Below are 16,277 nucleotides of genomic sequence, written 5' to 3'. Positions count from 1 at the left end.
TAACTTCCTGGATATTTTTTCCTTTAACTTTTGTATGTTTTCCTTATTAGCAATTCCTCTGTCTCAGTGTTTTTCTCCTGAACAGCTGACTCCAAGAATGGATTGTAGTCTTAGAAATCACTGCTTGCAAGAGGAGAATTATTAGAGAACCTCTAATTTTTTTTCAAGAGGGAGAGCAGATGATGAATTAGGAATCTGAATTTTATCTGGATTTCTAATGAGTTCTTTTTTTTCCCCATAGTTTTGATGAGATGCTCTTGGATTGGATGACAATAGCTTGGTCTTGGGCTGCTGCACTGAAATAGTGAAAACTGGTGTACATTCTTGAATGATATCAGTTTTGACAGAGAGATTGTCAGTGCTGTGACAGTGATATCCCAGACACCAGGGTTTGTTTATTTAGTACACAAATGAAGTTATGAGTAGGCCTGTCACAAAGGCTGGAAAGGATGAAACAATAATTTTTATCACAGGATTTTGGCAGAAGCAGACACATCTCCTCTAATACATACGACTGCATATTCTAATCAGTGTCTGAAGTGCCAGGGATGTTCAAGTTCTCTCTAAACTATCTTGATGGATGCAAAAGAACTTTTGTTGAGCAGCTGCTCTGATGGCCAGCTTGCACAGAAGAGTAGAAATCACATCTGACAAACTCCATCTGGCCTACTTCACGGCCACCCAAACATGATTGTTGATTGTTCAGGTTCCAGCCAGCCAGAGAGGAAAAGAATGGGATATTGTCAGGATTCAGGAAACATTTTGGTTATACTGCTGAGAGAGAAGGAATTTATTTTTACTCCTCTGGGTAGCCTGGTCAGTTTTCTTTCTTTTTTTTTCACTCAGGCTTTCTGTCACTCTCATTTTTCCTGTCTCTCTCTCCCCATAATTCCTGTACTTTGAACAACTTATAACTTTGATAAAGATAAAACTGAATAGGATAAGCAGTTTACCTGGACACTTAGGAAAACAATTTTACTAAAGCACGCAAACATTAATACTGCTTATGCAACTGTTGTCTTTAATAACTGGAGTGTTATCTAAAGACCGTGTTATCCACTACCCATGTTTTTAAAGACTGTTCAGAAGAGGGCAAGACTTGCAATAGATTATAATGGCTACAATGTCTTTTCTGTAATGAATCAGGTGTAGCATTAGACTGTAGCAGTACATCAGAGCATTGCCTGTCTGTGGTGGTGTATGAGCTCCTACAGTGATTTTACTAATTTCCTGTTGTTTGAAGAGCTTTATTTAAGAGTTAATAGCAACATAAATAATCTGTACTACATTACTTTTTCTATCTAGGAAACTTTATGGGAAGAATTTCCAGAAAATGATCAGGTAACCCTACTATAGCTCCATAGAGCTGTGGAAGTACAATGTAAACAATAATAATTATTGAAAGTCAGAAAGGTTAAATGATTTTTCAGGGTCATACAGTTACAGTAGCAGGTGCACGTGCTCAATTAGGAGCTGTTAACTCCTGGCTGCATGTTTTTACTAGCAGCAATTGCTCCCTTTTTTCCCCTGTCTGCAGTTATATGAATGTGACAATTTACTTCAGGGTGTCTGAACTACCATATTTAACTCAGGTCTCATTTTGGTGTTATCTCAGTGGATTTATGACAGTGTTTGATATTAACTTACTATGTGTCTTCTTAGGAGAGCTTGCTGTCAAAACATAGAGCTGGGCTTTTGTTAATGAGCAGATATATTCCTGTACCAACTTCGTTGCCAGAAACAGAAATGCAACATGTGGTTTCTGGGCACTACAGCTTTGATTCCTACCTGCAGAGAGGACATCTGACTAACAGCATTGCCAGGGCAGACTGTCTGCACTTTAGCAGAATGACTTGGCTGTTGATTGTTGCAAGGAGCTCACAGTGACAATTTCTGAATGAATTGCTCACCTGATATGCAGCTACTTGTTGCTCAGACTGTGTGCAGCACTGAAAAAGAGGACTGGCTGTTTGTGACCCACTTTGTTTTACAGGGTGGGCAATCAGCTTTTTCCATAGTGCCCTCCCTCAAGTTTGCCTTTGAGCAGCAAAAAAAATAGCCTTCTTCTGAAGAGTAGCTGGAAGAAGTGTAAGGGGAGAACAAGTGATTTGTTAGGACTGTGATTTTGTTTTATTTGAAAGATGCTGATGTGTCCTGTTTTGGCATCATTCTCTTCTTGTATTTCTTTCTGAAGGTTGCAGAACTCCCTGTCTTTAATGTAACTCGTTAGTCATGCAGGCATGCAGCTAGCGTAATAATTAGTATTACAGAAGGCAGAATAATAGGATCTACTTAAACTAATTAGATATAAAAATGAGGGATTTTCTTATATTAGGCAACAGCTGCTATAGTTAAACAAAAACCTGAAAGGTAAATTGGAAAGTTTCTCTCTTCTTATGAAGGCATGAGGCAGCCTCATTCAAGAGTGTTCCCTGGCACTGAGTAGGAGCCTGCAGTGAAGTACAGTGATCTGAGCTCTGTGGGACAGACACTGGCAGTGGATGCCCAGCGGGAACAGCATGACTGACTGTTATTATTGTTGCTATCATCATGATTATTTGTATTGCATGAGTGCTCAGAGGCCCAGTTGAAAAAGGGTGCCATTGTACTAAGGACTGCATTGTGAGAGGCAGTTTTTCCATGAATAATTTATGTCTCATGGAGCTGAGAAATGTGAAAACCAAGAGGAGAAATGGTGGTCCAGAGGGGTGAGACTGGATATTAAATTCTTGGTAGTATTTCCCTTAGTCTGAGGATGAGGCTTGTTATTTCAAGATGAAGTAAAACTCAACGAGAACTCTGTGAGTGTCTGAGATACATTTCTGTGTCTTGGCTCCTTGCTACTGTAGCATGAGGAAATAAGATTTTTCTCATTAATTTAAGTGTGAACAAGAGTAAGCCATATAAGAAAAATAGAACAGAATAGTGGCTGTGGCGTGGATCAGCCTCAAGCTGCTAGAAAGCTGCCATTGCAGGCCTAAGCAAATGAAATTCTGATGTCTTCAAATGGAAGTGTTGGGTTTTTTTTTTGTTCAGTTTCCTCCCTTATGCTTCTTGAGAGCTTTCTCCTGTAGCATCTCTCAAGACTGCTTTTGTACCTTTGGAAAATGAGTTTCTGGATGAATAATTTGAGCATTTCATCCAGTTGTACTCTCATTCTGATTCACACATCTATGATTCCAGGGAGCAGTAAATGCATGTAGGAGAGGGAGAAAGATAAAGATATTTTTAAAAGAAGTATTTTTCAATTTTTAGTTGTTCTGCAGATTTAACAGGTGATTTTGAAAAGAACACAGGGAAATTTCATGGGAAACCTGACCCTCCATGTTTTCTGACCTTCTGGTTTATATTCCAGATGATTTTTTTCTGTGTTAGCACTCAAGACGAAAAACTGGATGTGACAAATGTTCTTGTTTAACCATCTTGTGCCTGCAGAAGTTTCTTTTAGTACTTAATACTGACCTTTTGGGGAGGAAGTTTAAATAGCCCTGTGTGCCAATTCTCTTACATGCTCATTGTCTCACTTTCCTGGTTTGGAGGAGCCGGCCAGCCTCCTTGGCATTAGTCACTGCCATTGAGCTGTGGAAATGCCTAAAGCTGTGGGACTTACTGTGATAAAAGATATGCCATCAGCAAATGTTTACACTCATTACTGTTCCCAGCAGTGAAACAGAGAGCTCTGTTCCTTCCTTTTTGTCCTCTCCTTTTCTAGTTCTTCACTTCCTTTCCTTTCAAGTTTTATTTTCCTTCTTTCTTCCTCCATCTCATTTTCCACATCACCTTCCCTATATCTGTTCTCCTATCTGGACTTACTGCAAAAGTTTTGTAGGCGACTCCTCTGCTTGGAACACTGGCCAAAGCAAAGGCTGTACCTTTTGCCCTGAGGGTAGACTAGGCTGGGGCAGATGCACAGAGCACACTGAGAAATGTGCATGTCTGCTTCTCAAAAGCCAACTACACTAAATGAGGTTTATATTCACGGTACATAGCAAATAATTTTCTGTAAGTAGCTGTTTACTGCTCTCAGTTTGACGTACGAACTGCTGCAATGTAGCATTTTACTTCTCTGTAGACGTAGGGAAATGCAGCTCCAAAGAGCTTATTACTACATTTTCTTTTCAGCAGTCTCCAGCAGTCATGTGAATGCAGAGAGTAAACTCTGAGTATATCACTCTATTCCTGCACCTGTCTCACGAGTATTAAGATGGATCTTGTGTACCACTGAGACAGACAGCTGAAGAGCCAGCCGAGATGGGGTTGTGTTGATTGTAGAACATGACAAAGAACAGTAAGAATGTCCTTTCCCTAAATCAGCAAAGTGAATACACCAGATGATAAGAAGCAAACAGAAGAGCAAAGTGACCCACTTCTGGAAACCATCTTCCAGTTAGACAGACCTCTTCAGCAGGCTCCAAGTGCAAAATAGACGTTGCTTGAAAAGTTTAGCAGTAACAGTCTTCTGAATAACTTAATGGATTTAGTGCATGTGATTCGGACTAAAAGAAAATGAGAAGAAAATTAGAGATCCATTTTCCACAAATGACACTCTTGTCCATTTCTTTTTTGGATATATTGTTTGTAACAATCATGAATCTAGCTGTTCCCCTATAGATATCACATTGTACACTATCCTTCTGGCATGTGTCTGCAGCTTAGCCTTTCAGTTTGAATGTGTTCAGCTGTGTTCAGCTGGGAACAAATACAGGGATATCCTGAATTTAAGTTGAGAAAGTGGGAATCAGAACAAAACCTGCTTGGAGAAGAGTGACGTGGAAAACCTGAGCAACACAAGTCAAGAAAAGGCAGTGATTAAACAACGCAGAGCTTACATGCAGGGGATACTGTCAGTTGTAATACATTAAAAAAATAAAAATCACATAAAGGTCATTAATTCATTGGAGAGTTACTTTCTATGGTGTTTTAGTTAGTGGAGTATTGCTTTTGCTTCTATCCAGTACAACTCTGTTATGTTCAAAGAGCCTCTTAAGAAGAATTCATTTTGGAACAAAATTGCCATCATAGGTATTTTTAATGTTTGTTTCTTTCTTTCTTTGTTTGTTTTTACTTAAACTAATTTGGAATGCTTCTCTTTCTATAGCAGTAGAAGAAATACCATGTTTAAGTGATATTTCAGAATCAGCAGATTTTCACCTGTAATCGTGGAAACCATGAGGTTTCTACTGCTTCTGAGAAACTACTGCTTCTGTTCCTATGGAGCAGGGTGAAGCCCTGTACAGTGATACCTGTATTGTGGGTTTTTATTTTTACCAAGGGACAAAATCCTTGGTTTCATCAAAGTTGAGAACTGACTCACACCCCCATACCCAATGACCACTACCACAGCAATCAAGTGCTCTGAGATACATCTCCCAGTGTGAGAGGGAGAGCCCTTTAGGAAACCTGTCTTCCTTGTACTGTGTGGGACACATCACTAATTTCTGTGTCCCGAACACGTGGTGCTGAAATGCTTTGCTCTAAATGCTTTTGAAATTTTGAACGGGTTTTTACAACTTCTGGGGGCACTGTTTGATCTTGTGTATAGGAAAGTTCAGCAATCCATGAGTGAATTTTTACCTTCTTCAGAACAAAGGAAAATAAATGCATGCAAGTCCTGGCTTTCTGTGCTTGGCTCCCATTAAAATGCAATTACTTACTTTTTGTACCTTATTCATTAATAGTGGCTTCACAACGTACGTGGCTTCTGTTCAATATAATTACTTTCCTTTACTGCAGGCGCAGTAAGAATGAAGCTTCAGAATGAAGACAGTTATTTAAGGAGAATTGCTGCCGTTTCAAATTGCTTATCAGATTAATTTGTTTACTCAGTAAAGTCCTCACCTTAAATTTGCTGCATTTTTGTTCTTGATCTTCATGCAGATTTGGGCCCGTGACAATGCAGCTTTTAATCCTATCAACAGTTCTTAAAAATAAGGCTGTTCACGTTGCTGAATGATTACAAAATCAAATTTGCGTGCATCAACACAGCTGGCTCTTGCAGGGCTATTTGTACTACACTACGTGGGTGTTTTTATCTCACTAGAAGTGCTCTGAGTTCTGGGGGGTGCACGATGTCTGTGCAGTGCTTGATTGCTGCTCTCTGCAGGAACAGACAAGTATTCTGAATTTGCTCTTTGCATTTGCCCAGTACCAAGATTCTAGCCTCCAGCTGTGCAAGAGCTCTCTCACTGTGAGACAGAGAGAAGGGGGAGGGACAGCAGAAAGCACATGCAATAAAACAGACACAAAAACTGAGGATGGTTTTTACAATTCTCATTAATATTCTGGACTATGCATAGCTCACTCTCCTGGTCCATTTGTTTTGCTGCAAGGATATATAGGGGTGGTAAAGCTAAAGCTAAGAATTTCCTTAGTGTGAAGGAAGCCTGGATGGGTTATAGCTAACTGTTGCTTTCTTCAGAGTGGTTGTGTGCTAAGCCATGCCAAAAGTGCAAGGATAGTATGGCTGGGGCAATATCTCATAGTGCCCTCTGTGCAACTGAGTGTGTCCTTCCTGCTTTCTGCCTTGTTCCCTCCTCTATTGCATCCTGAATTCCCCAGAGGTAGCTCATAAAGACACCTCCAGTAAATGTCTGACTCGGTACTAAATGTTTCAAACTTTTGAAGCAGGCAATACAGTGTGGAGATTCAGATTAAAATTAGAATTCAGATAAAATATTTAGTATGCTCTGGTATGAACCTAGGTTTCATCAGTTTTGATCACCACATTTTAGTGACTGCATATTCTTGGTAACACCTGTCTGTAGCAAATACATTTTCTGTAGCTAATACATGGCCAATGCACAGAGTCATAGCTTTGTCTTCACAGATTTTACTTTAACTAGGTTGGTAAGGTGAAGGGTTCTAGCAGATGGTAGTGTTTTGCTCAAGGTAGGCTTTGTTCACTGTGTTTCTTTTCTTGCTTCCTTCTACCTCAGCCTCGAATCATTGAAATCAAACTGCCTTGTGATGTCAGTGTGATGTAGAAAGTGGCATTGTGGCTTTCCTATCATAAAGTCTATTTTCAGTGTGCATAGCTTGAGAAGTTACTGCAGATTCTGACAGCGGGCAGTGATCATATTGAAAAACCTGAAATGAAATTTCTGGGGTGGTCTTGCATTCAGTCTGTGCTAAAGTGAAGTTAATTTAGGTAATTTACTTTTATGGAATAGGAATCTGAGTTGGATTATTGGTGGTGGTGTATCTTGGAGATCTTTCCCCCCCTTAGCTGATAGATGCCTATAGCAGGAGTATGGGACTGTTGAGCTTTGAGGTAACTGGCACTGAACTCTGAACTGCTCAGGGCTTCCAAGCATGTTGTCAGGGCTGGCACTGCTGGCAAGCGGACCCTTTCAGTATGAGTGGCTGGCTTCCCTGGAAAGAGAAATGCTGGCAAAGTGATCAGGGTAATATAGATCCCAGTGTGGCTTGTGAGGTGACTTTAAAGCATATAGAAGTTGAGACAGCAGTCTAAGGTGAACAAACATGAGGACAGTGAAAGTCTAAGTAACACAGATGTTAGCGTAGATCTGAGCAGTGAGAAAACATGAACAAAATATGTCTTAAAAGCAACTTTCTGCAGTCACATACTGTTGTCTATAGCCTGAATGCGCAGTCAAAGCAGGTGGAGGGTAGCTGTGAGCAGAGTTGTTCAAGACATTATGAACAACAACATTTTGATACATAATTGAATGGGTATTGAAGTACAGGATATAGTTTTTAAACAAGCCTAAGGACTGGGAAATATTTGAGCTGTTTTCTTTTTTATATCGCCACAACTCTGAGGTTACGTGTCATTTCATGGAGGAAGTGTGCTTTGCATCAGTACAACTTAACTGTCTGAAAGATTAAGCTCTGGCAGTGTGAGTACTTTTAGTGTGAGAGGAATTACCTCCCAGGTGGGAGCATTTTGTTATCCTGAAGCATCAAGAAGAAACAATTCCCTGTGTAAGTAGATGGATTTGGCAGTTTGTGTGATATGCAGATTGATTACCACAAGATGGACAACAGGGTGAGTTTAGTTTCTCCCTTTCACTGAGAAGTAGATACAGACATCTGGCTGGGACCTTAAGTCAAGTGCAAGATATAGTCTTTGAGGCAGGGAACTGATATGATCACATAATGACTGCTGAATAAAACCTCCTCGTAATTAGTAACATCATCCCAAAAGCGAGCTGCACATTTTTTTAATTTCAATTTTAATTTCTATTTATTTATTTATTTATTTATTTATTTATTTTTGTTGGCAGGTTTGAATAGATTAATCCAAGTGCTTGTCTTGATAAAATACTGTATTGATAAAATGTTTCTTTCTTGGAATAGATACAAAAGGGAGAAAGAGAGGCCAATCAATACAGTGCACAATCCGGGAGGATCAGTGATATAATGGAAAATTTAGATAAAGATTTGAGTAAAAGAAATTAGAAGGGCAGACAGAAAAGTAATAGGGGAAAAAGGAAGCTTCAGCCAAGTGCAAATTCTGTATTAACTTAATGAAAAATGGCATTTCGTAATGATAGTTTGTAAAATAACAACAGGTTCTGTGAATGGCTCCAGGCTGCAGGCATGTATACATGTACACTCACACAAACCGTCAGAGAAATAATGATAGCAATAATAATAACAATTTTCACATTTTCAGACTGAAAACAATTACTTCTTGTTTTAAGGTATTTTAGCCTTAATCGTATCTGAAGGATATCAAAAAAGCTTCCTTGGCTTTAATGAAATACATTAGTTTTACCAGAGTTGATGGCTATTTGACTGTCCGTGTTACATGAACCAGGCAAGGAGAAATTAATCATATTCACAAAGAAGACCTCCTTAAAGACCAAATATACTTACCTTTTCATTCAGGGTGATGGATGTTACTTTACCTCTTCACTTGAGATGGAGTTTCTTTTTCTTTTTTCCTCTGAGAAGGAAGGAACAAAGGCATAATTCAAAGGTGGCAAGTGTCTATCAGTGAAACCCATGTTAAGGCAAACATGAGTCTACTGCTTACTGTTTTCTTTTCAGACAACTAATTCACAGAAACTCAGTTTCCATCTCTTTGTAGTACCCGTTTTTCTACATTTCACAGCAATATTCAGAGGATTTATTCATTCTCACGGAGTTGTTAACTGCCCTATTACAGGATTGTAAGTGGGACAAAAGTATCTGACCCCCTTAATTTCTTATTCATTTTTTTAGGCGTCCTTGTTTATTTCTTCTCCCTGTAGAACGCAGCATTAACACTTACTGTGGTGAAAGTTACTGTAGATAACTGTTGGTACAACATGCACACTTTCTCTTGTATTTTCACATCATTCCCTTACACACTACACATTAGTTAGAGCAGCAAATGCTCTCTTTTCCCTTCCCAATCCTATTGGTACTAACCAGCAGAACAGTTTACGCCAAACTTCTGCTGCCTATCAACTGTGCATAGGTGTTTGTCCCAAACAAATGGGGAAGGGCTGGCAATGGAGAAGCTGAAGAAACCAGTGAGCTCTCTCACCATGCTCTGGAGTTGCCTTCATATTCAGAGAAAGCCAAAGATAAACAATGAAATAGAAAGGAAGCAAGGGAGGGGTTTGTGTGTGGGTAGTGTGTGCAGAGCTTTATTCCAGCTCTCTGCTGAGCCATGACCTGGTTTCTCCAGGAGCCACTTGCTGCTTTCTTGTTTTTGGAACAAGTTCCTGACACAGTGCTCTGCATGCCAAATAGGGTATATGCTCAGATAGGAAAGAACTGAATTAGACGTGCACCCCGTTCCCATCCTCTCCAGCTTCTCAGTTGTTCGTTTTATATTCATTTCATTCAGTTTCCTCTTTCCCTGCTCAGGAAACAAAATCTGTTCTTATGTGTATAGAGAAATAAAGGGGAACTTTCAGGGATATTGGATGAAGTTTATTACTGGGACTTTTAGATGCTGACTGTTTGTGGTTATTGTCTTGACAGAATCCAAGAAGAAGAAAAAGGAAGGCAAGAAACAAGAGAAGATGCTGGATTAATGGAGCCAATGTGGGCAATGTGAGAAAGGGACATCAGCAAACATGATCGGTTAACAGTTTCATTTATACCTAGGCATTCTATCCTAAAATTATTTATAGCTTAATGGTACAATAGAAGGAAACAAGCAAACACAGACAAAAAATATTCTTTTTTATTTACTTTAGTATTTTTGATGTATAACCCTAACAACAATTTTTAGAGGCCTGTGATAAAGGACTCCAAACTCATTTAGAAAATTCTGTCTATTGCATACTGAACAGTGTAGAAGTTTTTAAAATATTTTTTTCTCAAGTCTTGCTGTAGGTCTCAGCCTTGTAACTACTCCATGCAAGCAGAATCTGAACCTGTGTAGAGCCCTGCTGAACCCAGTGGTACCCTGTGTGGATACAGGAGTCTGGTTGGACTCCTGCATTAGGACTGTATGTCTGAAACAACAAACAAATACTGTTTCTTAAGTTGTAACATCTGGATAACTGAAGTTATTTGTTTAAGGAGAGGATGGGGACATTTTGTTGAGCATTTGCAGGCAAAGAATTTTTTTCTGTGTGTGGAGAATGTTCATTCCAAACTGTTATAGACTGTATGAAAAACAGTAGCATTTGTATCTTGGTTCCTGGCAGTAAAAATTGTAAGATCATTCAGTGGTTTGATGTAGCAGGGTCTTCAGTTTTTAGGATTTTATAGAAAAGAGATTTTCTACAAAAATATCTAAGTGGAAGGATAGCAAAACTCTTTTTCCTCTTTTACTATGCTGACATTGGTGAATGATAATGTTTTACTTACAAAAGCTCTTTTTTTCTTTTCTTTTCTTTTCTTCCCCCCCCCCCCGAATGGAGAATATCTTTTTCACAAAAATCTAATTTAAATTGTTGCTATTCTGCCTGACCCAACTCTCTTTTTTATAGTGGGAATCTTCCTGTTGATTTTAACTATAGCTGGTTGAAAATAGAAATTATGCCTATGGGAAGTAACAGAACGATTCAGTTAGGAAACTATCTAAGATGGCTCATATTTCTGACCAAAAAAGGGACATTTTATGAGACTTGAAATAAATAGGAATGAAATTATTTTTTAGGTTTATTTGTCTATCGGTAAAGTAGAAGTGAAATATCAAGATGGTACCTTTCACTTTCTTCCATTTTTAAATAATTAAAAACACCTTGGAAAATCTTAGCCATAAAGGTAGATTTTTCTTTTAACTTCATTTTTGTTTTTAACTCAAAAAGGGAAAAGAAAATATAAAACCTGTTGGTTTTTCTGTATGTTTGATTTTACATATATCAAATGATAATGAGTCCTCAGAAAAGTCACAAAGGAGAAAAAAGATCTTGCAATGAGTTGGTATATCCTCAGGTAAAAGATTTTTTTACAAGCCAAACAACATTTAGACCAGATAAATTAGAAGAAACCTATGGCATTTCAGCTTTCAAATTCTTTTAAAAAACACCATTTAAAAATTATAAAAAATTGGTAAACAAGAAGTAAGCTTCGCTCAGGCTTTGCCTGCTGGTCAACAGGAAGTCTCCCATAGTTTCTCTTTTGCTCCTGCAGATACTCATTGACTTTAGTGAAGCTGCATCAGGGTGCAATCATCTGGGTAAATCACAATGCTCTTTTGGAATTAGCTTATAGAAATGCAGAGTCTTTTACTGGTCTATCTATCTTCTCACTTCCCTTTTCTAAGCAGAAAATAAAAATTAAAAAAAGCAGAGCTTGTCCTCTTTTATTCTCTCACATGTGGACTTTAGCTGATCTGAACTTACAGTGAGGCAAGTCCTTCTGTAGACATTCCCAAACCCTTCTGAAGCCAGGCTGCATGTAGCTCAAGATAGACTAGTCACAAGTATTTCTCAGACTATTTTGGTGTGTTTTGCAGTCTTTGTTGATGTCCTTGTAATTTTAACTATACTATTAGACATACCTGAGACAGTGATATAATTCATGTTCCATATATGGTGGATGTGCAATGACCAAACCCAAAATGATAAGTTGCAATTCAAAAAGGCATTTATTCGGGTGATGCTGGGTGCTATTTTTTTTTTTCCATTTTGTTTTTTGTTTTGTTTTATTTTATGATCTGATCAGTTCTGCCTATGCTTATGCCTCAGACTTGAACTAATGAATTGGTAGATCTGATTGACGACAAAGGGAGGAAGAAACTTTTTCACTCACCAAAGGTTTGTCTGTTTAAATGCTGCATCAGTTCACTTGAAGTGGTTCAACTTTGAGTGTAGACACTGTTGCACCATTTTCTTCCGTGAGCTAATCTAATCCACATTTCAGAGGGAGCTGGCAGGATTTGGGATTGATGCTGAGACTTACACTATGACTCTCCATTAGCAAACTGTAGATATGACTTATGTTTTTTACTTTTGTGAGTAAAAAGAAAACAAATTTTCTATGATTCCTCCATCACCTTTTGTCCCTTACAATTAGCTGCCCATCTGGATTGTAAAAGAAACATTCCTGACAGTTTTTGAAGGAGGTCAGTCAAATTTCCATTGTTACAATGGTAGTGTATGGCCTCCATGGAGAGAGTTTACAGAAATCAAAGAATCAAACAAATATAATATCATGCTAGGACAAGCAGAAAGTACAACAGTCCTGTGAGCAAAGGGTGTGAAATAGGAAGACTTCCTCTGTACTTCTCAACAACACACATCTGGGTCTATATTTGCATCTTATTGTTAGCATGTGTACATCATACTTTACTCAAATGGCAACCATTTTCTGGGAGATCTAAGTGCTCAGAAAAGAGAGGTGAGTTGCTGAACACCAGAAAAGGGTGATTCTGCATCCAGTCTCTGGATTTCAGCAAGTTTAAATTTAGGGTAGTTTGAGTATAGCTCCCACTATTTCCTCTATGTAAGCTGAGCCATGCTTCCAAGCAATTAGGCCTGTCTCTATCTTGATTTAAATCAGTATTTGAGGACTGGAGCTTTTTAACACTTTGGCATGTCTCCTGGCAGAAGTGCCACTATTGAAAGAGAATCATTGCTTGTCAGCCTGGCGTATTTCACAGACTATTAAGTGCAACAAGACTATAGCATAAATTATGTTTTAGAGTAAGGCCCCAGCAGGGGAAGACATTTGCTGTACATTCAGGTAAATACTAATTTCTGGTTTTCATCTTCTAATTATACTACTACTTGTACTGTTTTTTCAAAGGAGAAAAATAAGCAGAAATACAGGAGTGATAATTATAAAACATATCGACAGTGTAGCATTGATCACAGGGCCTATGTCAAGAAGAAGGAAATACCATCAGAAGCATTTTATGCAAACTTCTTTTTCTTGCTTCTTTGTTGATTAGAGAAGGCAGGATTACTTGGTGTCACATTTGCTTTTCGGCTTTGCTTTATTTGTGCCTTAATGAAAACTAGGCGACTATAGGGTGTTACTGAAAATATGGAGGATTCCCACTCCATCCTCAAAAGAAGGCATCCATGAGGAGGCAGTCTGGCTTTTCTTCAGTCTAGGAATTTGTTATTTCTTCCTAGGCATGAATATACTTTTTGTACTCAGTTGCTATTGAAATTGCACTGCAACAACATTAACAATGTAAAACTTCCGATTTTCCAAAGCTAAATATTGTTCAGGTACACCATTCTGACATGACACAATACTAATTTACATCTCCCAGATTCTCATGCTAAGGGGAAGCATGTGAATGAGGGTAGACATCTCTTATTCAATCTTTTAAAACTCTCTAGGAGAGCATCCTATGCAAAATTCTGACTATATACTGTCCTGTATGGGGACAGATTGCACCTATTGCTGCCCTCCACCACTCACCCCTAATTTTGATATTATTAGTAGGCTTTCCAACAGATTTGATAAGGAAATCTACCTCCCACCTAACCTCTGCAGACATTTTTGATCTTTCCTAATGCTAAAGGATACATTCTTCACTACTTGCTGACTAGTTGTAAAACAGTCCCAGCAAGCCCCTACCATCAGATACCTCTTATTGTGATCTTCTAACACAAAAAATAAATGAAACAGTGAATATGTGTTCATCAGAAGATGGCAGTGAACAAAGAAATATAAGAATGAGCAAATCAATTCTATCTGTTGGGAGGGTGGTTTGCTCTGTCATAGACCAACCTGAGTGAGGCTTCTTATGGAAAAGAAATTCATCACATACAGTGAAGAGTAGAGAGTGATGAAAGAATGGCTACTCTCAAACAGAAGAGCCCCTAAGATACATAAGCAGAGCAAGAAGTTGGATCATTTCCTAATGCATTCTCTTATACCTTTTGGTTAAAATGAAGAAACATGGTGCATCGATCTTCATGTATAGGGAGTGCTGTCTGAGCAAATTAGAGTGTGGAAGGACCCTCTTATAATCCATGGATAATTGAATTTGGAGGAGGTCTAGATAGTGTTTTTCATAGAAACAGAAATGTTCATGTACTTTTGGATCAAAACTAAACAATGAGGTGTAATAATTCTTCTAATGCTCCCCTTCTGCCACTCTTCTGCCTTGTGGTCCCATCACTCTGACCTGAGAAGAAATGAGATATTTCAGGGAAAACATGAGAACTCAGCTATATTCTTTTTCATAACATTGGTAGGTCTGTGCAAGCCCTCTATAATATCCAGAGTTTTCCATTTGAATGTGAAGTGTCTTGACATCATAAGTTGCTAAAAATAAGTACATATCTGAAATCACAATGAAACTGAAAGCATGAGTCCAATGTGTGATTTTTTCTGATGGAACAAAATAGAGACTCTCCAAGTATTCCTATTTTGGAAAGTCATTCAAAGTTAAAGACCGTACAAAAGCTTTACTATTGAACACTGTGATGTAAAGCTAGGAAAATGAATAGCCTCTGCAGTGCTGTCTCACCCCTAGCCAACTTCATTTAATTAATTACACTGTTTGAATTCCCACAGCCTAATCTACTTGGCAACCAGACACTATCTAACTATTCTCAATGGATGATTGATTACACTTCCTATATTATAATTATATAGTTCATCTAGGTTATTACAGCTGAAGAAAGTGGCTCTGGTAGTCCAGATTCTGTGGTGGTCACTGAAGGGATTTGCAGCAGATGCAGGCTACTACTGCTGCTTCTTGGAGCTAGGAACCACCTCATCAGGATGTTAGTCAAACTCAGCATCTTCAAATATACACTCATATATATTGAATATGTATGAAGATCCATATACAATGAAGCAAAATTATATTTCAAAAGTGCATCCATAACTCAAAATGTGACTCGCAACTAGTGCTGCCATGTTTTAAAGCTAAAGCAGAAGTGAGAGAACTTTTGGCCTGTGTTCTGTTTTTGTTTTTGTTTTTAAAATAAAAGTGTAGTATATAGGCTGGAGAGTCAGGTTTCTTCTCTTCCCCAGCATATTATTTTAAGGATAGCTGTGCCCAAGGAAAATGCAAACACCCACCAACAAACTGGCCAATAGGACTTAGTATCAAAGTGACATTCTCTTCTGTCACAGTAAATACATGGAAGGGCTTTATTCAAAGCTTCAAAGTTGAAGAACTGATTAAGTGTGAACATAAAAACCCAAGAAGAAAAAGGCTTTTTCTTTGCAAAGAAAAAGTGAGGAAAAAATAAAGAAATGAAAAAAAAAAAAATTAAAAATAAATAAAACAGAAGTACTCTTGATACCTGCGGTTTGGGTGCTAAGTAAGAGAAGAAATGAAAGTCAAAAAAAACCACAAAAAAACAAACAAATTAAAGCCTGAGTATTGTGTTCAATGGATTTCTAATACTGTATATATCTATTAAACCAGTTCTATATATCTTCTCATGGATTATGTTCTTTATGCTGTTCTTTTTCTTTTTTTCTTTTATTTTTTCCAGTTTGTATATTGATTTTGTAAGCTAGTAGTGTGTTACCTTTTCAATTTTTTAAAACTTGTATGAAAGCCATATATCCATATTATAGAATGAAAGCATTAATCCTGTAACATCCGTAATGTTTCCTTTAGCTCTGTGGGATTGTGGGAGGTTCTAGCGAATGTATATGTTTACCAATTGTATCAACATAATTTACTTGCTCTTAGTGGCGATAAAAAATTAAATAAACTAATACACAGGAACACGGTGTCATCATTTGGTTGTTGCACTCGTCATTTCTATAAAATCAGAAAGAGTTCAAATCTATAGGAAGAAATCTGCCAGCAACCAGTTCTAGCAGAAAATGTCTCTTTGTTTTGGGAGTACTGAAAGCTGTCTGCCCAAACTCACATGAGGTACCATTTCTATAAATGATTTTATTTATTTATTTTTTCACTATAGCTATTTCATTTG

At 38.0% G+C, this 16,277-nt stretch overlaps 1 protein-coding gene across 2 annotated transcripts in view; it reads left to right on the top strand.

Moving 5' to 3' along the window:
- Positions 1-16,066, top strand: part of PTN (pleiotrophin) — a 67,895-nt gene extending 51,829 nt beyond the window's left edge. For both annotated transcript variants that reach the window (XM_015866610.3, XM_015866621.3), the window contains exon 5: positions 9,940-16,066. In XM_015866610.3, the coding sequence (XP_015722096.1) occupies positions 9,940-9,992 (53 nt within the window). In that variant the 3' untranslated portion in view covers positions 9,993-16,066. The remainder of the gene's footprint in view (positions 1-9,939) is intronic.
- Positions 16,067-16,277: the final 211 nt, after the last annotated feature.

The sequence above is a fragment of the Coturnix japonica genome, chromosome 1 (genome assembly GCF_054131305.1).
Source record: "Coturnix japonica strain WE chromosome 1, WE-NBRP24, whole genome shotgun sequence".
Classification (NCBI taxonomy): domain Eukaryota; kingdom Metazoa; phylum Chordata; class Aves; order Galliformes; family Phasianidae; genus Coturnix; species Coturnix japonica.
This window is presented reverse-complemented; position numbering and strand designations above follow the sequence as displayed.